This window comes from Salvelinus namaycush, chromosome 25 (genome assembly GCF_016432855.1).
Source record: "Salvelinus namaycush isolate Seneca chromosome 25, SaNama_1.0, whole genome shotgun sequence".
In the NCBI taxonomy this organism is placed as follows: domain Eukaryota; kingdom Metazoa; phylum Chordata; class Actinopteri; order Salmoniformes; family Salmonidae; genus Salvelinus; species Salvelinus namaycush.
This window is the reverse complement of record NC_052331.1, coordinates 16,506,854-16,530,078: the sequence shown is the minus strand read 5'-3', so window position 1 is coordinate 16,530,078 and position 23,225 is coordinate 16,506,854. Positions and strand designations below refer to the sequence as shown.

Below are 23,225 nucleotides of genomic sequence, written 5' to 3'. Positions count from 1 at the left end.
TTGTTTGTGTGAGTCTGTAAGTTGTTGGTCGTATAAGTTTGTATATGGAGAGCGCCCTACTTCTCCACACATTAAACTCTATACTCTAACAGCTGCCAAGTCTGGCCAGCCCTTAATCTGAATTACTAGCTCCCAGATCAAAACATGATAAAGAGGAATAAACAGATGTTCCTTTTTTCTCTGAGTCTTTGAGGAAGTGTTTCCTGTCCCAGACAGACACACAGTCATGATGACTCAGGACACTCACAAGACTATAAAAGTAGTAAGCTTCTTAGGGTATGGTAATAGCATTCAAGTCTTACCTTGCATTTTAAAACCAGAAAACATCTCTTTCATCCAGTATCATCATTACAGCATGGAAAACTGCGTGTTTGTATTTTGGTTACACCTACTGGTTACACCTACTCCCTAAGTCTGGAGTGTTCATTGTATCTAACCTGCTGAATACGATTAGCACTCCCATGAAAAAAAGCCTACAGATACTGATATTCATAGGACAGCACCGTTTTATTTTGCGACAAAGAATGTATTCTGAGGTAAATGTTACAAAACAACGGTTTTTGACAATACTGTATTGTTGTTTTATTGACATTGATACAGCATGAATTGGAAAACCAATGACGTCATTTAAAATACTCACATAATTGTTATGTTTCTAATATCACTTATGGTCTTCAAGACATAATCGAAACACAATGAAAAGCAGTAGTGGTAGTTTTTAGGCTAAACAGCTATAATATATCTTGACGCGACGATAACTCGTCTGCGCCTCTATCCTTCCTTAACTATTGATCATTTAAAATGACTGGTGGATATAACATACAGACTGCTGTGCTGCTTCTGCCCGGCATCCCTCAGTGGCGGACATCATGGTGCTGCTGGACATCCTGCTCCTCATCCTCCAGCTCGTCTTCTTCGTACTCGCCAATCTCGTCAGCGGTGGCGTCCTGGTACTGCTGGTACTCAGACACCAGGTCGTTCATGTTGCTCTCAGCTTCTGTAAACTCCATCTCATCCATACCCTCTCCGGTGTACCAGTGAAGGAAGGCCTTGCGGCGGAACATGGCGGTGAACTGCTCAGAGATCCTCCTGAACAGCTCCTGGATGGCCGTGCTGTTGCCGATGAAGGTGGCGGACATCTTGAGGCCACGGGGCGGGATGTCGCAGACGGCCGTCTTCACGTTGTTGGGGATCCATTCTACGAAGTAGCTGCTGTTCTTGTTCTGCACACTCAGCATCTGCTCGTCCACCTCCTTCATGGACATGCGCCCGCGGAAGATGGCGGCCACGGTGAGGTAGCGGCCGTGGCGAGGGTCGCAGGCGGCCATCATGTTCTTGGCGTCAAACATTTGCTGTGTGAGCTCGGGCACGGAGAGGGCACGGTACTGCTGGCTCCCCCTGCTGGTTAGAGGGGCAAATCCGGGCATGAAGAAATGCAGGCGGGGGAAGGGCACCATGTTGACGGCCAGCTTCCGGAGGTCAGCATTAAGCTGACCGGGGAAGCGCAGGCAGGTGGTAACCCCGCTCATGGTGGCCGACACCAGGTGGTTGAGGTCTCCGTAGGTGGGCGTGGTGAGTTTGAGGGTACGGAAGCAGATGTCGTAGAGAGCCTCGTTGTCAATGCTGAAGGTCTCATCTGTGTTCTCCACCAGCTGGTGGACTGACAGGGTGGCGTTGTAGGGCTCCACCACCGTGTCTGACACCTTGGGTGAGGGCATGACGCTGAAGGTGTTCATGATGCGGTCGGGGTACTCCTCGCGGATCTTGCTGATGAGCAGGGTGCCCATGCCAGAGCCGGTGCCCCCTCCCAGGGAGTGGGTAAGCTGGAAGCCTTGGAGGCAGTCACAGTTCTCAGACTCCTTCCTGACTACGTCCAGAACAGAGTCGACCAGCTCGGCTCCCTCTGTGTAGTGGCCTTTAGCCCAGTTGTTACCAGCTCCGCTCTGACCTGAAAGAACCATGGTGAACCTGTGTTAGAGACATTGCACCTTTGTGTGCTAATACACATCTACAGTTGAAGTCAGAAGTTTACATACACCTTAGCCAAATACATTTAAACTCAGTTTTTCCACAATTCCTGACATTTAATCCTAGTAAAAATTCCCCGTCTTAGGTCAGTTAGGATCACCGCTGTATTTAAGAATGTGAAATGTCAGAATAATAGTAGAGAGAATGATTTATTTCAGCTTTTATTTCTTTCATCACATTCCCAGTGGGTCAGAAGTTTACATACAGTCAATTAGTATTTGGTAGCATTGCCTTTAAATTGCATAACTTGGGTCAAACGTTTCAGGTAGCCTTCCACAAGCTTCCCACAATAAGTTGGGTAAATTTTAGCCCATTCCTCCTGACAGAGCTGGTGTAACTGAGTCAGGTTTGTAGGCCTCCTTGCTCGCACACACTTTTTCAGTTCTGCCCACAAATTTTCTATAGGATTGAAGTCAGGGCTTTGTGATGGCCACTCCAGTACCTTGACTTTGTTGTCCTTAAGCCATTTTGCCACAACTTTGGAAGTATGCTTGGGGTATATTGTCCATTTGGAAGACCCATTTGCGACCAAGCTTTAACTTCCTGACTGATTTCTTGAGATGTTGCTTCAATATATCCACATAGTTTTCCTTTCTCATGAAGCCATTTATTTTGTGAAGTGCACCAGTCCCTCCTGCAGCAAAGCACCCCTACAACATGATGCTGCCACCCCCGTGCTTCACGGTTGGGATGGTGTTCTTCGGCTTGCAAGCCTCCCCCCTTTTCCTCCAAACATAACAATGGTCATTATGGCCAAACAGTTCTATTTTTGTTTCATCAGACCAGAGGACATTTCTCCAAACAGTACAATCTTTGTCCCCATGTGCAGTTGCAAACCGTAGTTCGGCTTTTTTATGGCGGTTTTGTAGCAGTGGCTTCTTCCTTGCTGAGCGGCCTTTCAGGTTATGTCAATATAGGACTCGTTTTACTGTGGATATAGATACTTTTGTACCCGTTTCCTCCAGCATCTTCACAAGGTCCTTTGCTGTTGTTCTGGGATTGATTTGCACTTTTTGCACCAAAGTCCGTTCATCTCTAGGAGACAGAACGCGTCTCCTTCCTGAGCAGTATGATAGCTGCGTGGTCCCATGGTGTTTATACTTGCGTACTATTGTTTGTACAGATGAACGTGGTACCTTCAGGCATTTGGAAATTGCTCCCAAGGATGAACCAGACTTGTAGAGGTCTACATTTTGTTTTCTGAGGTCTTGGCTGATTTATTTTGATTTTCCCATGATGTAAAACAGATAGGCACTGAGTTTGGAGGTAGGCCTTGAAATACATCCACAGGTACACCTCCAATTGACTCAAATGATGTAAATTAGACTATCAGAAGCTTCTAAAGCTATGACATAATTTTCTGGAATTTTCCAAGCTGTTTAAAGGCACAGTCAGCTTGGTGTATGTAAACTTCTGACCCACTGGAATTGTGATACAGTGAATTATACGTGAAATAATCTGTCTGTAAACAATTTTTGGAAAAATTACTTGTGTCATGCACAAAGTAGATGTCCTAACCGACTTGCCAAAACTATAGTTTGTTAACAAGAAATTTGTGGAGTGTTTGAAAAACAAGTTTTAATGACTCCAACCTAAGTGTATGTAAACTTCTGACTTCAACTGTAGCAATACATATCAATTAGAATGAAAAGTCAGTTAACCAGTTAACAAGCAAATGCATCGGGCATATTATTTGTCAGTTTCCACTGAGAGAGACAATTCCATTTTGTTAAGAGTGGATAATTACAGTGGATAGAAACAGCTTAATTGAGCATGATCAAGAGTACCATTACCATGATCTAAAATATTATAGTGTAGAAGTCCGCATATACAATAGGATGTGAATGTAGACATACTATACTTTATGCAGTAGAATTGGCAAGGTGTCGTGGGTGGATTTTATTTAACGCTATATCCCCATCTTGATGAGCACTGCAACAGTAGCAGTCTATGCCCTGTTTTCTGCTGTAAAATGCTAGCTGTCTGTGCCTGACACAACCGCTCGCCGACCATGCATCCCCTTACTGGCACATTGCTGAGCTGTTGCAGAAAAGTTGCACATTGAACACACTGTCTATCTATGTCAAAGTTAAACTAAGCTTGGCTTCAGAGGACATGACAGTGAATGCTGACACAGACATGCTGTGGGTTGAGGATGGAAGTGCTGACAGGACATGATGATGACCCATTGGGCAAGACAGCACAGACAGATCTGGGACCAGGCTGGGCAAGATAGCATAAAACAATCTGGAACCCGGTTAGATAACCACTACTCACCAAAGACAAAGTTGTCTGGTCTGAAGAGCTGGCCGAAAGGCCCTGAGCGGACAGAGTCCATGGTGCCTGGCTCCAGATCCACCAGGATGGCCCGGGGGACAAACTTGTTACCTGTGGGGGAGGAGAGGCAGGGACATCAGGTTAAGGGAGGGAAGGAGGATGGGCTCTCTCTCTCGCTTTCTCTCACTCACTCACTCAGCCTCCCTTGCAGACTGCAGCACAGAAAAACTGCTAGCTCCAGTTCAAGGAGGCTGAGCTAAGCTGAATTCATTCAGACCAAGATGGCATCTCCCAGTAGACATGACACATTTTCTCTCTTATCGTCATATCATCTTATCATGCTGCTATGCGGATTTCTCTATGAGTAGATATTAATCAGAGCCACGTTAACAAGAGAGGTCAATAGTGCTTAGCATTGCACGCACAGGAAATAGGATCGGTGCTAACCACAGGACATGTAGGCCTACTATAGGCCCCAGAATCTGCAGTCTGGCTGGTTTGCCATAGGAGACTGACTGTTCTGTATGAGAGAGACAGAAACAAAGGATGGGATTCTGCATGTCCATGACCTTCAAATGCCTGGGCAATAAAAAAAATCTGACCAACGCACAGACAGCAGGCAAGCGTTAGGGTTGGGTTGGTTTTACAGAGACTGCACTCTGCAGATATATACATGCCACCCCCCCGTGACGGGCTCTTAAGAGATGGAGAGAGAGCCAGAGAGAGAAAGAGAGGGAGAGAGAGATGATGCTGCAGAGAAAGAGGTGATACAGGGAGAGAAAGAGAGAGACCGGGAGGGAGGGAGAGAGATTGACAGGTCCCTGCTGCTGTCCTCATTTCCCCTGCCCTGCCACAGGGCCCACTGCACCCAGACAGATATTATGGTCACAATGTCACATTCTCAATTTAAATTTGGCCTACAGTGCATGAGTTTTGCAAGTCAAGAAAGTTCTGCAGTTTTCATCACCAGGGAATATAGTTTTCATTCTGAGTTTATTTGGGGGAAGGCCAAAGCACACTGAGTGTACAAAACATTAGGAACACCTTCCTAATATTGAGGTGCACCCCCTTTGCCCTCAGAACAGACTACATTTGTCAGGGCATGGACTTTACAAGGTGTCAAAAACGTTCCACAGGGTTGCTGGCCCATGTTGACTCCAATGCTTCCCATAGTTGTGTCAAGTTGGCTGGATGTCCTTTGGGTGGTGGACCATTGTTGATAAACACACGGGAAACTGTTGAGCGTGAAAACCCAGCAGCGCTGCCGTTTTTGACACACTCAAACCAGTGCGCCTGGCACCTACTACCATATCAAAAGGCACTTCAATATTCAAAGGCACTTAAATATTTTGTCTTGCTCATTCACCCTTTGAAAGGCACACATACACAATCAATGTCTCAACTGTCTCAAGACTTCAAAAAATCCTTCTTTAACCTGTCTCCTCCTGTTCATCTACACTGATTGAAGTGGATTTAACAAGTGACATCAATAAGAGACCACAGCTTTCACCTGGTCAGTCATGGAAAGAGATGGTGCTTCTAATGTTTTGTACACTCAGTTTACATTACAGTGCTTATGGTTGATTATTTTCTTAGATCTGTTGTTTAGATGCATGCAGAGATTACTTAAAGACCAATCTAGATAGTAAATATGTATGTATTTACCTGATGCTTCATTGTAGTACACGTTTATCCTCTCCAGCTGCAGGTCACTGTCACCTTGGTAACTGCCGGTGGGGTCGATGCCATGTTCGTCACTTATCACCTCCCAGAACTAAAAATGGGACAGAGAATAGGTCATGCAAACGTGATGCTTCATAGTTTGACCTAAGAGATCTGGCTATAACCTGATCAAGACATGGAAAAGTACTGGACGGTCGTTGTGCGTAGTCTATCGCTATGGCGCAGCTCGTTTGGCGACAGCCTGACGCGCCAGCCCCGCAGGTGCGCGACACCACTGCAGACCCTTTGGCTCCTAGCCCAAGTCCAAAAGCAACACACCCATATCAACCTAATGGCATCTTATATTTGTAAATAAATGAAACACTACATTTCCACGACACATTAGTCCAAAAACATGACCCCAAAATACTGGATGGCTGATTTTGTTCTCTTGGAAAATGTAGTGCGATTCATTTTGGGACAAAAGCATGCAGGTCTCAAAATTGTAAACATCTAACAAAAAAAGGGATTGCTCTATAATAACCTCTGCGTCTAGACAAATACACACATAACACCTACCTTCGCACCAATCTGGTTCCCACATTGCCCGGCCTGGATATGAACAATCTCCCTCATGATGATGCCTTTTGGGTGCACGCAGATAGCAGCCTTTTAACAACAGTGCCCTCAACCTGGTTGCGACCACTGTGTTTCTCGCCTCTCAGCAGTTGTTACATTCTTATGGCGATCGGTAAACCAAGGGAGACTCATCATGTTGATGCTGATTGGGTGACGTCACACCTGTGCTGCATCCCAATTTTGCGCACCAGCCTATCAGCGGGCACCGGTTTGATGCAGTGGACGGGATGAGGATCCTGCTGCATCACTCTCCATGACATCACCCTGTCCCGGGCCAAAATGCGGGTTGTTGCCAAGCACTTTTAATCTAATACCTGGCGCATAGGCCTAGCTGTTAGTTTCCAAATTAAGGAAATGCAGCTTAATTGTCGATAAATACGTCCCCTTTCAATATAACCTAGGCATTGCCCATGTACCTTGCCGTCCTGAATCTGCTTCAGGTGTAGCCTATATTTTGTCCAATAGAGGTCGGTTTGGAGCTTTGCAACTATACCGTCCACAACGTTTCCATCAAAGACAGGTTACTTATTTGTTCTTATTAATCACTTGTTTAGCAGAGACAGGAAAAGCCTTCACCTAGGAGCACGTTCGCCATGTATTGCTTTATTGTATGACATCACACAACAGGAAGTTGTTAAAATCGGAGTATTCCAAGCAGAGAAATCTTTTGGCAGCATGAGTGAGTTATTTTGGTAGGTAGTATGGTCTTAACATTTAAAGATCAAATCAAATTGTATTGCTCACATACACATTTTTTTATCAGATGTTATTGTGGGTGTAGTGAAATGGTAATCAATACAACTATTTACTGAATCAAATTTAGGGGATGACTTTCCAGCACAGCAGTACACCAACATGAATCCACAATTCATTAAGAATGTGAATATTGATAAGTGATTCATTACATACAGAATTGACACACTTTATGCCCTTGTCATTTCATTATCTTGGGTTAGAGAGGACATCAAGTGGTAAAAATAAATAAAACGAGAACCTTGCACACAAACACCTCAAGATTCAAGAGGTGGCTTGAAAATTGTCTGAATACCAATTAACTCAACCAAGACCCAGAATGCATCATTGATCAATAAATAGTGAAGTTTATTACGACACATATGGCTTATATACAAATGCATTATTCAAGTTAAAACAAAAAAGGGAAAATTAAAAACTGGTCAAATCCATGTTTTTACATTCATTCATTCATTCAAATCATGCAAAAACAGAAACTGTTATATCAGGATTATTTCTCATTTCCGCAACATAGTTTGGCTGCAGTGGGGACAATTTAGGATGATGGGAGTCATTTGATCAGTTGAGAACCATTTCCAGACCACTGTATAATAGCAAAACCTATCAATGCACAGCGAATCATAGTCAGTTTACATAACATCAGTCTGCTTTTCCATCTCTAAATGCCTTTTCTTTACAACTGTATACTCAATGTATTATATTGTCCATCTACTTGTACTGTTTTAGTATAGTCACTTTCCAAGCTATCACCCCACTCTACCCATAGAAATAGAATGAATCATTATACTTCTGACTAACCATACACCATTGCTGGTGCGGACGTTGCTATTACATATGAAATCTGAGACTGTAATGTAAGGTTGTAATGTGTTGCATTGTGACATTTTAAGATAAGAGCGGTTGCAGTTCAAGAAATGTGGGGTGAGAAGTATTGCTACAGCTGCAGACAATATACTCCAACATTTGTACGATTGACCTCTTATGTTGTTCCAGTGTCAATAGACTATCGTGCGTTAGTAACACCATCCTCACATCACAGCTAACCAAATGTACTAATCTGACTTGACAGGAGTACAGGAGACATTATGGTTTGAGGCGTGAAGTCTATTAGATATTAAAAGAAGCTAAGAGACTCATACAGGGGTGTAATGAAGTTTTACTTGATTCACATATCCTTTCTCCACCGTGCTTGAATTTTCTGGACAAGGTGTATGTAGTATTAGGAATGAAGACCACAGCAACAAGTATATCTTCTTTAACAGTGTGCTTATTTACCAGGAAATAACCAGAGAATAAACAGAAAGTAGGTTGTTACACTTTTAGTATTTACATAGTTATTTTTATATCCATAGAACTACATGACGGTGTGTGTTGTGATGACTACTGTATGATTAGTGTACAGTAGAGTGATCAGTGGCTGCTATTGCATGATACATAATACTTTGGTCACCTCCAAAGCCATTGTATTTTCCTGTTTAAATATATATTAAACACACTGTAAAAGACTGGACTCCATGGCATTTGAAAGGGAAAAGATGTCAAAGATTAAAAAAAAAAGAAGAAAAAAAAAGCTCTACATCACAACAAGTGATGTTGTATTTGTAAACAGTGGTCTAACAACAACACAGATCTCATCACAATCTGATTCAATTGCCTGACCAGTGAACTGACAGCCACCATTTTGTTTGCCCGGTATGTACTATTGTCAATAGTCAGTCAATCAGTCACAGACGTTGGTAAAACATGACGTTGACACTAGACATTTGGGTTTTTCAAAGAAAAAGAAAGCTCTTCATATATTTTTGTTTTAATTAAAATAATCAGAGACATTTGTTGTAGTTTTTTCCAATAATGACGACAACATTTCGCTATCATGTCTGTATTGATTACAATGAAAGTAATTCAAGTAAATGGTAGTTAAGTTTTGAAGTAAAAAACGAACAAAAACAAAGAGGGATAAGCCTACATTTCAAAACGCAACAGAATTTGAGTCAATATCACAAATATATCAATTTTGCATACTTTGGTGAAGTTTAAATATTTTCTGGTATATTATTTGGGAAATATACTACAAATATTTTTACGGCACCAAATATGCTAATTACATGAAGAAAACACACACAAGATGGTGGCAATGACAGATGCATTTGTAATGAAGACAAAATCCTTTTGTCATTCATGTGTCCATTTCAGAGAGATAGCTCGTGTTTTTTTAGGTAACATTTGAACATCACCTCTTTGTTCCATGGAAAAGTTCACATTTTTGTTTACATGCTGTCCCCGTAGCGAAGATTAAAGTGCCACTTACATTCACACAAATAATGTTAACAGTGTCGCCTATCTTTATACACTAAGGACACACACCCCCCCCCCCGTGAAATAATAGCAATATTTTTTTGTTTTTGTGATCAAGCGCAACATCAGTAGCACAACAACAAACTACGCAATTTGACCTAGAGTATCACATTAACAAGATCCAATTGCATACAGTACAATTCATGAACGTTTTTAAGAGTGGAAACAAATGTCCCATGAAACATTGATATAGTCTGTAAATTCTCAAATGTTTCACTTACAGGACCGCAACGTCAACAAGCACAACAAAGTCCTAAAGTGCCAACAGACCTCTCACTTGTACCACGTCACCGGTACAGCTCTCCTTCTCTCAACAAACAGTCCATTGTCCTTTTAAACGTATGAACATGTCTCTTCAGTTCACGACATTCTCTTTCTCTAGTACCTTTTCATACACCCATGCTTGTATAACACTAAGGACTGAAGTCTTGAGATGTTTTGCTTGTAATTTTTAACTCATTGCATCATACATTAAAACACCTCCAATACTTGGGGCAAAACTTTATTGCCCTTCTTTTGGTTTTTCATATTTGGCAAATTGCTCTTTTCCCTACACAGATTCCATTCAGTTTCTGAGAACTAATTTCAGCGACAACAAAAACAATTGGGTGACACTCTAAACTCGGTTTAGATATCTGGCACTGTTGACATTCAAAATTCTGCATTGTATTCTTAAAGTATTTTTTTTTCTACATAAGGCAAATGTACATCAAACACATTGGGCGTACATCTAAGTCTGCAATTGAGGCAAATGTACAGTCAAATGGTTTTTAGTGGTATGTATAGCATCTCCAACTAAGCATTGGGATAAAGTGTCAGAAGAAGTCAAAGGGAGTTTTGGCTGGTAGTATCTCAGTCTAAAATGACACATACAGATTCCCCCAACAACAGCTATGTAAAACGCTGATGATGTCAGTTATTTACAGTTCCACACTGTGGCAGAGTAACCACTCATTACTGTCACCGCAGCACGGTCCTCCTGTCCTGTTTTCTGGCTGTTCCCAGTAAAAGGTGTCACAGAGATACACTCGTCCCCATATCAAGCTGTTCCCTCTCCTGTCTGTCACCTATATTCTCCCTACAGAGCAGCCAAAATGTCTGAGGCCTGATCAGCCAGTTAATGACTCCATACATGTGACCTGGATGTCCAGGGCTTCTTCCTCCACGAGGGAGGGGCACACCTCCTTGTTCCAGAGGTAGAGCCTTGGATCATGATGACGCCACCCCGTTGATGACGCGGTTTTCTGAGATAGTGCAGTCCATTATAGGGAGGATACCCAAGTCTATGGGGGAGGAGATGGTGCAGTCCATTATTGTGGAAGCGGTGGCCGCCTCTGTGGTCTCAGAGTCTGTTACGTTGGGGTGCTGAGAGTCTATGACAAGCGGAATGGTAGAGTCCAATGAAAGGGGTTGAACAATGTCTGTGATGGGGAGAGTGGTAGAGTCCACAGTGGGCCTGTGAACAGTGTCCATGACAGGGGGCATGGAAGAGTCCACTGTTGTGGGGATATGACCTGAGTCATTGGGTGGTGGTGGTAGTGGGCGGATGGGGGGATGAACAGGGGAATGAGCTATGAAAGGGTAAGCGGGAGAAACAATAACATTATTAACACATGGGGATGAAGAGTCCAACTCTGGAGTATGGACAGAGTCTGTGAGAAGGGGAATGGTACAGTCTGATGTAGGGGGAAGAGGAGCGGGGAGTTTGTCATCTAGAGAGTATATGATCGGGTCTGTGGTTATGTGGTCAGCAGAATCAATAGGAGTCGTACAGTCCACCATGGGGGGAGGGAGAAAAATGTCATTGATGACAGGAGTAGGGGAGGGTGTTGGAGAGGGGGGTAGAAGGTCAAGTACAGGGGGAGTGGTAGAGTCCAATGTAGGGGTGGTTTCTATGACAGGGGGAATGGTAGAGTTCAATGTAGGGGTGGTTTCTATGACAGGGGGAGAGTCCAATGTGGAGGTAGGGGGAGTTTCAATTACTTCTGGAGCATCCAATGAAGTGGGGGCGGATTCTATAACAGGTGGCATGGAAGGATCTACTACGGAACTAGGGGTGGTTTCTATGACAGGTGGAGTGGAAGGATCTACTACGGAACCAGGGGTGGATTCTACGACAGGCGGAGTGGAAGGATCTACTACGGAACTAGGGGTGGATTCTATGACAGGGGGAGTGGAAGGATCTACTACGGAACCCGGGGTGGATTCTATGACAGGGGGAGTGGAAGGATCTACTACGGAACCCGGGGTGGATTCTATGACAGGGGGAGTGGAAGGATCTACTACGGAACTAGGGGTGGATTCTATGACAGGGGGAGTGGAAGGATCTACTACGGAACCCGGGGTGGATTCTATGACAGGGGGAGTGGAAGGGTACAATGCGGAGGTAGGGGTTGAATCAAGTACTGGCGGAATGGTTGATTCCAATAAAGAGATGGGAAGAGTTTCAGTGACAGGGGAAATGGTTTTGACCAAGATGGATGTATGGGTATCTTCTGTGAGGCGGTCAGTGGTAACGTCTTTAGTAGGGGAGGGAGCTGTCTCGTCATCAACAATGAAAGTGGATGAGGGGGAAACAGAATTAATGAGGGGTATATCAGTGGAGTCTTCAGTGGATTTGCCATCAGACTCATGCTGGTGTGACCTTAACGTCCTAGCGGAGGGCGCCGAAATATCAATAGCCGATGGTGCTGTGCGGTCAACAGCGGAGGACGCCGTGAACTCCATTGTGGAGACGGCGGTGGCGGCCGCCTCGTGCAGCGGCGTGTCATGGACCCGGGTGTAGTCCCTGTTGCTCTCCAACTGGGACAGGAGGAGGCGCTGTTCGCCAGGCTTCCTGGGGGGCAGCAGGGGCTGGCGGGTGTAACACTCCCCGTCGGCCAGGGTCTCGGGCAGGGGCTGGTAGCGCGTCTCGGGGAGGAGGAGAATGCAGATGATGCAGATGAGGGTGCAACAGGCGAAGATGATGTGGTGAAGGAAGTAGCCCTTCTGGTTGTGGAGCTCCATGATGGGGGCGGTCAGCATGCCGAAGCCAGCGCTGGCGAGCACCAGGCCCAGACCCCCACCCCTACGGAGAGAGACAAGGACCATCATGTCAGTAATCACTTTTTAAGCCTACACGTCTAAACCAAATCTCAAACCCACCCTTGCCCCCTACTCTCTAAGCTCTCATGTAGATTTGAGAGGATACAGACCACCACCCCATACAGAGATAGTGACTTCCTAACTGATGTTCCTTGTCTATCTCTGAAGAACATGGCTACAACTGATCCCAAACCAACCTCCAAGCCCCACTGTCTTTAAACCATATCCATCCTGTAGAAAACGTGTGCCCTGAAACCTCTGCCATTTCCAGTGCAATGTTCTACTTTGTTACATTCCAAGTCTATTCAATTTCAATGCTTTCTTTTATATTCACAGTCCACATTCAAGCCCCTACTATTCTCATTTCCTTATGCAGACGCACGTGGTCTGTGTTACTGACATGTCCTTGCCATTTTACGCCCACAGCAGCAGAGACTACTGCAATACCATGTAACAGCATCCTGCCAAGGCAGTAACCTCATTTCTCTCCTGTCTGCTCTGTGACTGGCCACCAGGTGGCGATCCACAGTCACTCTTCAGGCAGTACAGTGCACCATACCTTACATAACACAACACAGCATCATGATGATGATGATCCAAAGCTGTGTCAGTTTGTCAAGAGAGGGAAAGGCTAATTCAAAACCAGGCTGATCTGTAAAAGAGACCTCGGTCTCAGCATGACTCCCTGTCAAAATAAAGGTTAAATAAATTAATAATAATATAAAAAATATGGATATTGAACTACACCTTTATTATGGTTGTGCATATAACAAGAGATCCACGATCAAACACTTATTTTAAGTGCTTATAGCAGGGTAGTAATATTCTGGTGATATCCTGGCAGGTCAGAGACACTGAATCATGAACCTCTCTATTGAGATCAAAGCCTGCGACTACATTCTATTAATGATAGTGCTCATCATAAAACACAGGGTATTTTCCCTTCACACTACGTAATGACAGCAACCTTCAAAACTCCACACCTTTACCTTCCTCCAATTCCAGATGTGTATACAGTATGTTTTTCATAGCTTGACAGAGTGAATGTTCTGTAAAATGTTATAAAATTAACCAGACACTGGACCCAACCCATCTCTGAATAAAAGGGGAAGAAAATAGAACCCTGTTTTTGATTTCCATTAAGCTTTCTCCTCAACCCTGGCCTGCACATATCCTGACTGACAGCCCCCTCTGAAACCTATCCCTCACCTCCCCCTCGTCCCCCCTCTGTGGTACGCTCCAGTGGTCCGTTCCGAGCGTGTGGGTGGACTTACCTGATGACGGTGGGAGTGATCTCAGCGCAGAAGAAGATGCTCAAGTTGCTGACAGCGTGGGAGGAGAACATGCCGATGATGGAGAAGGCGATGGAGAAGTTCTTATTCAGCGTATCCGAGCGCTCTGTACAGGCAGACGACAACACACGAGTCAGCCATTAAACACGACTCAGTATTAAGTTGAGATGTGTGTATCCGAGTACTCTGCATAGCAAGAAAACAAACATAACAAATATCCAGCCATCATACAGAGTGAATAAATTCTAATGTACTGTAGAAAGGTGAGATTAACTCAAAAGAAAAATACTATATCTAACCCTGAATGAATGATTCTCATATGAGAAGGCTCAGTGCACTGATGAACAGTACCTAATACATTCTCCTAAGAGCAGGTTGTTATTGAAGTAGTAGGATGATCCTATTAAACGTACTTAGACTGTTACATATTTCCCATGAGGGTATGTTGTTGTGCATCCTGTATGTTGTCCATCACCCTGACCATGTTATCCATTTAACTAAACTAGCCATGAAGGATTACGCTGACGCTTATCTGTCTGATCCTCAGCTAAACAGCAGCAAAACAATCCTAGAACTAACTCACACGGTGCTGCTGAATGAAACATGCTAAAAATTGACAGACGATCATCTGAAAGTGGTCTCAGTTCAGTTTGTTGCTGAATGAGACATGTTTAAGTTGCCAGAAGAGCATCTGAAACTGGTCTCAGATTAGTTTGTTGCTGAATGAGACAAGTTTAAGTTGCCCTAAGTGGATAATCTGAGGCAGAACTCAGATCAGTTTGCTGCTCCTCTCTAATCCTCTGGCTGTCAGACAACAGGCCACGCTAATTTTGCTGCCAGGTGGAGGATTAGGGATAGAGAGAACGGAGAGAAGAGAGGAGCTAGATAAACACACAGGGGAAGAAGAGGGCTAGAGGCTAGTTAGGTTAGCTAGGGTCAATGAGACCGAGCCAAACAGAGAGGATCATCAGAACAAAGCAAGGATCAGGAAGTGAAACACAGACAGGAAGACTTCTAATAGTTGTAAGAAGTTACATGAAGACCAGGCAAGATCAAAAAAAGTTCTGATGAACGATGTCGATAAAACCATTTAACATACTATAATACCATGCAGTAGTGTGTTTATTACACAGTCAACATCAGGTTTATTTGTTATAATGGAGTGTAGTACTACCAAGTTGTACAACTAGCCTACTGCTGGTTCCATGTGTTAGCTGTAATGTTTCACTGTGAAGGACAAGTAGGATGGATCTGAATGTGTGTTTATGCAGTAAACAGAATGCAGCTAGCTTGTCCTTGAGAGATGTATTTATTCCTTGATGCCTACGGGCGTTCTGAGCCACAGTCACATGGTGCCTGTGTTTGAACTGTCACTCATCATAGTCGGCAAACAGAAATGACACGCCATGGTTTGCGCTATCGGGATCTGACTGAACTCTGCAATGAGTTTGAGTTTGTTGTTCTTAGGGAGTGGGTGGGAGAAGGGGAGAGATAGGACAAGTCACAGTATTTAGGTCGCAGTGATAATGAAATATCAACCTCTGCTTTAAACCACCTCTATTGCGCAACAAACACACTGCAAAGCCCCCTTGTTTTTCTGCTACTATGTTGGAACACTGACATTTTCTAAGTGTCCTCCAATCTTACACAAATGTCAGAGTTCCTCCAATCTTTGTCTAATCATATCAAAGAAATCACGTTAAGACATCTGCAGCTAGCCAGCTATCATAATGTGTTTCTAACGGCTTGAACCACATTTAAGACAGTAGATTGGTTAACAATTTATTGTGGAATTCTCTCATCTGCCTAGGACCTTGTTGGTTTTTTATCGAGCAGTTACAGTATTTCCAGTAAGCGGATTATAATGGAGTAAACAGTTCAGATCTAGAATGATGGGCTATTGATTAGTTAAGAGTCTAGTGTAGAGCAACTGCAACCAGGGAAATATGGGCTGAGTTCCCACAAGAATGAATAGGAGAGAAATCGATGGTTGTACTGTACCTATATTCAGATGTACACTGTATTTCCCCAGTACTATAGGAGCCATAGGGAGAGAGAGGAAAACAGAAACAGGTTAATATGTAGTCAAATGATCTCTCTCTCACACACACACACACACTGCCCACAGTGAGATTTCCAGTCACAAAACACACACTGGTTACACCATAGCAATAACAAGACAATATGTTTGCTGTTTGAATGATCTCAAGGTGTATTTGTAGGTCTAGGTTAAATATATGTTCCCTCAACATTTAAGCGACTCTTTAAAAAGGACTAGATTTCGGACAACATCCGTCCTTGTTACACAGTAAAGAGACCACCTCCCACAGACCTACATTCAAACTCAACATCAAAACAACTATACAGTAGCTAACTATAAAGACTATTTCACCTCCACCCCCTGGAGGTCAGAGCCCCTGAGCACATGCCTGCGTGCCCGGATGTCGGTAATTTGGTGATGATTAAGCCTACTAGCTGGCTAGACTACCTTACCTAGCAATGTTAGCTGCCACGGGCTAATTGATTGACTGACATAAGTGGAAAACTGCTGATGCACTACCACATTTCGAAATGAGAGTTAGATAAGTAGAACCCACAACAGAAAAATATATGTTTTTTGATCAGGGGCCCCCTAGTGGCCACGGGGCCTTACACGCAGTGCAGTTTGCTTATAGGAAGAGGCAGCTGTGTGTGTGTGTGTGCACTATACCATATGCGTATTATACTGTAGGCTACTCACAGTTGAGCAGGCCTAGCTGCAGCAGTGATGCCAGTGCAGTGATTATCATGAACATGAGCAGGCCACCCCTCCTCCCCATCAGGGACACTGCCGGGCACAGTGCAATGCATGATGCCACTGCGATGCCCGCCATGGTGTAGTAGTCAGCGTAGAAGTTGTGGAACATGGTGGACTCGTGGGTCTCGTGGTGGTCCATCATACTGCGGGCAAAGCAATGGTGGATCCCATAGCCCGTCAGTCTGGATATAGGGAGAAAGGAGAGCATGAGGAGAGGAGGGAGAGAGAGAGGAAAGGTAGATAATGAAAACAGGGATAATGGGTGTGTGGTAGTGCAAGAGAGGGGGAAAGAAGTAAGGAGATGAGTGTACAGAGGACAAAGAGAAAGAAAGAGGGATATTGGGAGAGAGGACAAAGAAAGACCATATGAGTTCAGAAGAATAAAACAAGAGGAAAGTGAATTTCTATGAAACAAAACTAAAAGCACACAAACCCTCTTGCTCGTCTCCAGTTCTCTCATAAGAACACAGCTCATGAAAAATGTATGGTCAGACTACAGCCAGGGACACTGTGCACTGAAATAGCCAGGGCTGTGTCTAAGTCTGCTGTCTACAAATGACTGGGTTACGTGAGTGAGGTGAAGCTTGTTCTGAAGGCCAATGGACAGAAAGACCGGCGGACAGATGGACAGACAAAAATACAGACAAATGGACAGGACTGCAAACAGCACAGAGACAGGAAGACAGAGGGGAAGACAGAGGGATGGACAGACTGATAGACAGACAGACAGACAGACAGAGACAGGCATGCTAAAAGCACAGACGGCCACTGCTGGTTGATGCTGCATCGAGCTGACAGGTCAATAGTCCCATAATCACGGCACACCGGTTTATAGGTAGTTTCAGGAGCCAATGCTAACGAGTGTTACCACAATGACTGGAAGTCTACAGGAATAGCCAACATGCTAGCTGTTATGCTAGCTGTTCCCATAGACTTCCAGTCATTGCGCTATAGCAATTGCGCAAATGGAAGTGAGAAACCTCCTTCAAACTGAACGCAGAGACAAACATGTTATCCACAAGTTCATCTGACTCTGGGGAAGTAGACAAAGGGCCTCATTACCAAAATCCAGAAGTATCGCTTTAACACCCAGAGTCGTCTGACTGGCAGCTGCGTCATGGACACACGCACACAATACTACATAAACTCACACAGGAACACACACAAACAAAGATACTTACGAGTTCACGCAGAGGACCACAATGTTTTTCCACAGGTTCCTTGTCCCCACCATCTTCACAATACATGTCTTTTTGGGCTTCTTCTGAAGAGCTTTCTGCAACTCTGAAACAACGTAGAGAAATCAGGTAAATATGACCACAATGCACTCATCTACAGGCTGTACACAGCCAACCAAAGAGCTTCATCTAAGTCCACGTGAGGATAAGAGACTAAGGACACTTTCAGATGCAAACTGTGATTCATACCAAGACATTTTATCACTTATCTGTTAGAAAACAGGTATGACAGGGGGAAAGAGTGAGTGGGGAGGGGACAAGTGAGTGAATAAACAATTGAAAGAGGAATGTTTTCAGAAGACAACGCCCCAGGACAGCGCAGATCATAGCATGGGGCATGGATGTTTTGAAGTACGAGGTGTTGCTATGAAAACAAACCTCTGATTTCTTCATGTGCACACACACGTATGCACGTGACGGGCAACATTCCACGTTTTTACTTAATGTTTCGCTCTATACAATCATGGAGCTTTGAAGTCATCCTTTGGCCTAGCGGCATAGCCATAATGCCTTGTGTAAAATTGGCCCTCAAACGGCAGGCCCTTTTCTGGGGTTAGTTATGTTACATTCAGTATGCTACATAATGTGTGTGTCATCTAATCTTTATCTTGACAGGGAAGATATATTGAGACCGAGGTCTCTTTTCAAAACGCGCCCTGTATAATAGAATATAAAACACAGTACCAGTCAAAAGTTTGGACCCACCTACTCATTCAAGGTTTTTCTTTAACTATTTTCTACATCATAGAAAGAAATAACACATATGGAATCATGTAGTAACCAAAAAAGTGTTAAACAAATCAAAATATATTTTAGATTTGATATTCTTCCAAAGTAGCCAGCCTTCGCCTTGATGACAGCTTTGCACACTCTTGACGTTCTCTTAACCAGCTTCATGAGGTAGTCACCTGGAATGCATTTCAATTAACAGGTGTGCCTTAAAAGTTAATTTGTGGAATTCTTTCCTTCCAAATGCATTTGAGCCAATCAGTTGTGCTGTCACAAGATAGGGTTGGTAAAAAGAAGATATCCCCATTTGGTAAAAGACCAAGTCCATATTATGGCAAGAACAGCTCAAATAAGTTAAGAGAAACAACAGTCCATCAATATCTTAAGACATGAAGGTCAGTCAACCTGTAAAATTTTAAGAACTTTGAACGTTTCTTCGAGTGCAGTTGCAAAAACCATCAAGCGCTATGATGAAACTGGCTCTCATGAGGACCACCACAGGAATGGAAGACCGAGTTACCTCTGCTGCAGAGGATAAGTTCATCAGGAGTTACCAGCCTCAGGAATTGCAGCCCAAATAAATGCTTCAGAGTTCAAGTAACAGACATCTGAACATCAACTGTTCAGAGGAGACTGAGTGAATCAGGCCTTCATGGTCAAATTGCTGCAAAGAAACAACTACTAAAGGACACCAATAAGAAGAGACTTGGCTTGGGCCAAGAAACACAAGCAATGGACATTAGACCGGTGGAAATCTGTCCTTTGGTCTGATGAGTCCAAATTTGAGATTTTTGGTTCCAACCACCACCGTGTATTTGTGAGACTCACAGTAGGTGAACGGATGATGTCCGCATGTGGTTCCCACTGTGAAGCATGGAGGAGGTGGTGAAATGGTGGCTACCACAGCATTCTGCAGCGAAACGCCATCCCATCTGGTTTGGGCTTAGTGGGACTATCATTTGTTTTTCAACAGGACAATGATCCGACACACCTCCAGGCTGTGTAAGGGCTATTTGACCAAGAAGGAGAGTGATGGAGTGCTGCATCAGATAACCTGGCTTCCACAATTACCCGACCTCAACCCAATTGAGATGGTTTGGTATAAGTTGGACTGCAGAGTGAAGGAAATGCAGCCAACAAGTGCTCAGCATATGTGGGAACTCCTTCAAGACTGTTGGAAAAGCATTCCAGGTGAAACTGGTTGAGAGAATGCCAAGTGTGTGCAAAGCTTTCATCAAGGCAAAGGCTGGCTACTTTGAAGAACCTCAAATATATTTTCATTACTACATGATTCCATATGTGTTATTTCATAGTTTTGATGTCTTCACTATTATTCTACCATGTAGACAATCGTAAAAATAAAGAATGAGTAGGTGTGTCCAAACTTTTGACTGTTCCTGTACTGTAAACTAATAACTAAATATAAATAAGTAAACAAATACATAATCAGTGCAGGCTCCTCAGAGGAGGAAGGGGAGGACCATCCTCCTCATTGAAATGTAATATCAATAAAAATAGTGAAACAAAGTTAGCGTTTTTAGATAAAACTATACTAAATATATTAATGTGTCACCAAATAATTGATTAAAACACACTGTTTTGCAATGAAAGTCTATGGTAATTTCAACAGCACTCACTGGGGTAACACCATGGTGTAGCCAGAGGACAGCTAGCTTGCTAGCTTGCATTCTCCTCTGGCTACATTGACTTCAATATAAAACCAAGGAGGCTCGTAGGCCTCACCCCCTTTCATAGACCTACATGGTAATTATGACCAGTTCCGTTGGACGATCTCCAACCAATCAAAGCTTTTGCAGTATGAAGTGATATGTTGTCATCCAATCATAGGATCAGGATCAGAGAATGAACCTAGTGCGTTTTATTGGGGTTGTGCTGCAGAGCATGATGGGGGGGGGGGGGGGGGGGGGGGGGGGTTCTATGTGGTGAGAAGCTTAGTGAGCTGGGGATGTTATGTTTGTTCCTTGTATAATGACAAACCAGGGCATAGGTTTAACTTCTTTTAATGAACATATACCACCCCCCCCCCCCGCATAGCCTGCTGGGTGACGTAGTCTAAATGTTATTAACACATCTTCCTTCCTTAAAAAAAAAAAATACTTTTCTCTTTAACTACACATGTCACATCCCATTTGTTTACTCAACCTGCATAACACGCAATTTTCAAATAACACACATTTCTTTCCCCCAATATTTTTACATTGCTCTCATCACTTGAAAGGCAATGAACATATTCTGATGTATTTTTCCCCCCCAACTAAATATAGTCTGTCCAACAATACTCTATTGTGGCTCTATTTCTTTTCACATAAACAAAACATTCAGTCCAGGTGCCCATTTAAAAAGCAATTCTCAATAAGCCTTTCAGGGGCTCTAACAGTCCTTTTTGATCATTCATTACATTACTTCTCATACTCATGGTTCGCATTTTTCTTCACCCAAGTGGCCCTCGTGTATTTTCTGTAGCATTTCTTTGCGTAATGTCATGGAAATGACAATCTTGTTGCCTTTGAACACTATGTCATCCACAACGGTGAGCTCTGCTCTGCACATCCAGTAGTCCTGTATTCTCCTTGGACAGTTGTTTTTCTGTGCAGGCCATCCTATCAGTGTTGTTTCTTTCAACTCTATCATTGTTTGGTCAGCTGCGGTCTCTCTTTTGATCTGCTCCATTCTCTCAGAACACACAGGAAGTGATGCTACAATCATGTCGACGTAGGCCTGAATCTGTGTTTTTCTGTGTGTCGAAGCTCTCTGTCAACTGCTCGAGAAAGAATGTCGGCGGCAAACATGAACTTTCCCGGGGTATGGATCATCTTCACATCATACTTTTGCAGTCTGATCAACATTCTCTGGATTCTCATTGGACAATCATTCAGTGGCTTAGACATGATTGACACCAATGGTTTGTGGTCGGTTTCTACTTCGAAGTGTTGTCCGTAGACGTATTGGTGAAACCTTTCGCATGCGTATGTGCTCGCCAGTAGTTCTTTCTCTATTTGTGCATACCTTGTCTCTGCGCCTGTCAAGGCTCTGGACGCATAAGCGACGGGTTGCCATGTGTCGTTATGCTGTTGCAGAAGAGCTGCTCCCAGGCCAAACTGTGACGCGTCTGCAGAAATCCTTGTGCTTTTCTCTGGATCACAGAACCTGAGCACTGGCTCTTCTGTGATTGTCTTCTTTAGGTTTTTGAAGCAGTTTTCCTGTTCATGGGACCCTTCCCATTCGTTTTTCTGTTCCAGGAGACATCTGAGTGGAGCAGACTGTGCTGACAGTTGAGGTATGAATTTTGCAAGGTAGGTGATCATGCCCATGAAGCGTCTCACGTCGTCCTTGTTCTTCGAGCGCTCCATGTTGTTGATGGCTGATGTTTTCCTTCGGTCTACTTTGACTCCATCCTGTGAAAGTACGTCTCCCACGAAGTAAGTGTTTTCACACCAAACTCACATTTGTCCTTGTTTAGTTTTAGGTTGACTTTCCATGTCAGGTCCAGCACTTGTCTCACACTTGCGTCGTGTTCTTTTGTGGACCCCCAGACGATGAGGTCATCCATCATCGTCTCCACTCCTGGAATGTGCTCGAAGATCATGTGGATTGTCTTGTGGGAGACCTCTGGCTCTGAGAGAATCCCATATGGTAGATGAAGAAATCTGTACCTGCCCTCAGGTGTGTTGAATGTGCATAGCCTTGAGCTTGCATCATCTAGCTTCATTTGCCAGAATCCTGATGAGGCATCAAGCTTACTGAACCACTTTGCTCCAGCAAGCTGCGACATTATCTCTTCTCTGGTTGGCAACTTGAAATGCTCTCTCTTGATTGCTTTGTTGAGATCTCTCGGGTCTAGACATAACCTGAGATCGCCGTTCTTTTTCACCACAATAACCAGTGAGCTTACCCAGTCTGTAGGTTCATCCATTTTTGTGATGATGTCCATCTTTTCCATGCATCAGAGTTCCTACTTGAACTTTTTCCTCAGTGCAAATGGAACTTTTCTGCATGTATGCACAACTGGAGTAATTTTGTCATCAGTACCTTTGTGTTCTCCTGGTAAACATCCAAGACCCTCAAACACATCCTCATACACAGCCAGTAGTGATTCTTGGTCATTTTCAGTCTGTGATGTCACTACATACACTCTTTTCAACAAATTGAGCTTTTCACATGCAATGATTCCTAGAATAGGCTGTACACGCTCTTCCATTATCAGCAACTGTGCTTTGAACTGTTTTCCTTCGTGCTGTAAAGTTACTATGCAGCTTCCTTTGACTGATACTTTCTCCCAAGTAACCTTAATTTTCATCTGTGTATTTTGCTCTTCACTTTGTGTTTTGTAGTCATCCAGAGACAACAGGT

At 43.7% G+C, this 23,225-nt stretch overlaps 2 protein-coding genes across 8 annotated transcripts in view; both read right to left on the bottom strand.

The window, feature by feature from the left end:
- Positions 1 to 613: 613 nt before the first annotated feature.
- On the bottom strand, positions 614 to 6,603 carry LOC120020051 (tubulin beta-2A chain-like). 5 transcript variants are annotated; one of them, XM_038963484.1, is made up of 5 exons: positions 6,547 to 6,603; positions 5,971 to 6,079; positions 4,306 to 4,416; positions 1,600 to 1,948; positions 614 to 1,125 (listed from the first exon to the last, which is right to left on the bottom strand). In XM_038963484.1, exons 1-5 carry the CDS (start codon positions 6,601 to 6,603, stop codon positions 855 to 857), a joined length of 897 nt encoding a protein of 298 aa, XP_038819412.1. In that variant the 3' UTR covers positions 614 to 854. The 5 variants fall into 5 exon arrangements, with proteins under 5 accessions (XP_038819412.1, XP_038819413.1, XP_038819414.1 ...); XM_038963485.1 differs by having other exon boundaries at positions 614 to 1,130; positions 1,632 to 1,948; XM_038963486.1 differs by having other exon boundaries at positions 614 to 1,099; positions 1,826 to 1,948.
- A 1,078-nt stretch (positions 6,604 to 7,681) lies between these two features.
- LOC120020303 (solute carrier family 22 member 23-like) overlaps positions 7,682 to 23,225 on the bottom strand; it is a 57,431-nt gene continuing 41,887 nt past the window's right edge. Inside the window, exons 6-11 of one of the 3 annotated variants that reach the window (XM_038963871.1) lie at positions 18,069 to 18,171; positions 16,831 to 17,069; positions 16,092 to 16,124; positions 14,073 to 14,196; positions 12,042 to 12,781; positions 7,682 to 11,993 (exon numbers count right to left, since the gene is read on the bottom strand). In XM_038963871.1, the coding sequence (XP_038819799.1) occupies positions 10,924 to 11,993; positions 12,042 to 12,781; positions 14,073 to 14,196; positions 16,092 to 16,124; positions 16,831 to 17,069; positions 18,069 to 18,171 (2,309 nt within the window). In that variant the 3' untranslated portion in view covers positions 7,682 to 10,923. Of the gene's footprint in view, positions 12,782 to 14,072; positions 14,197 to 16,091; positions 16,125 to 16,830; positions 17,070 to 18,068; positions 18,172 to 23,225 lie in introns of all 3 variants that reach the window. The other 2 variants (XM_038963872.1, XM_038963870.1) reach the window with 2 other exon arrangements.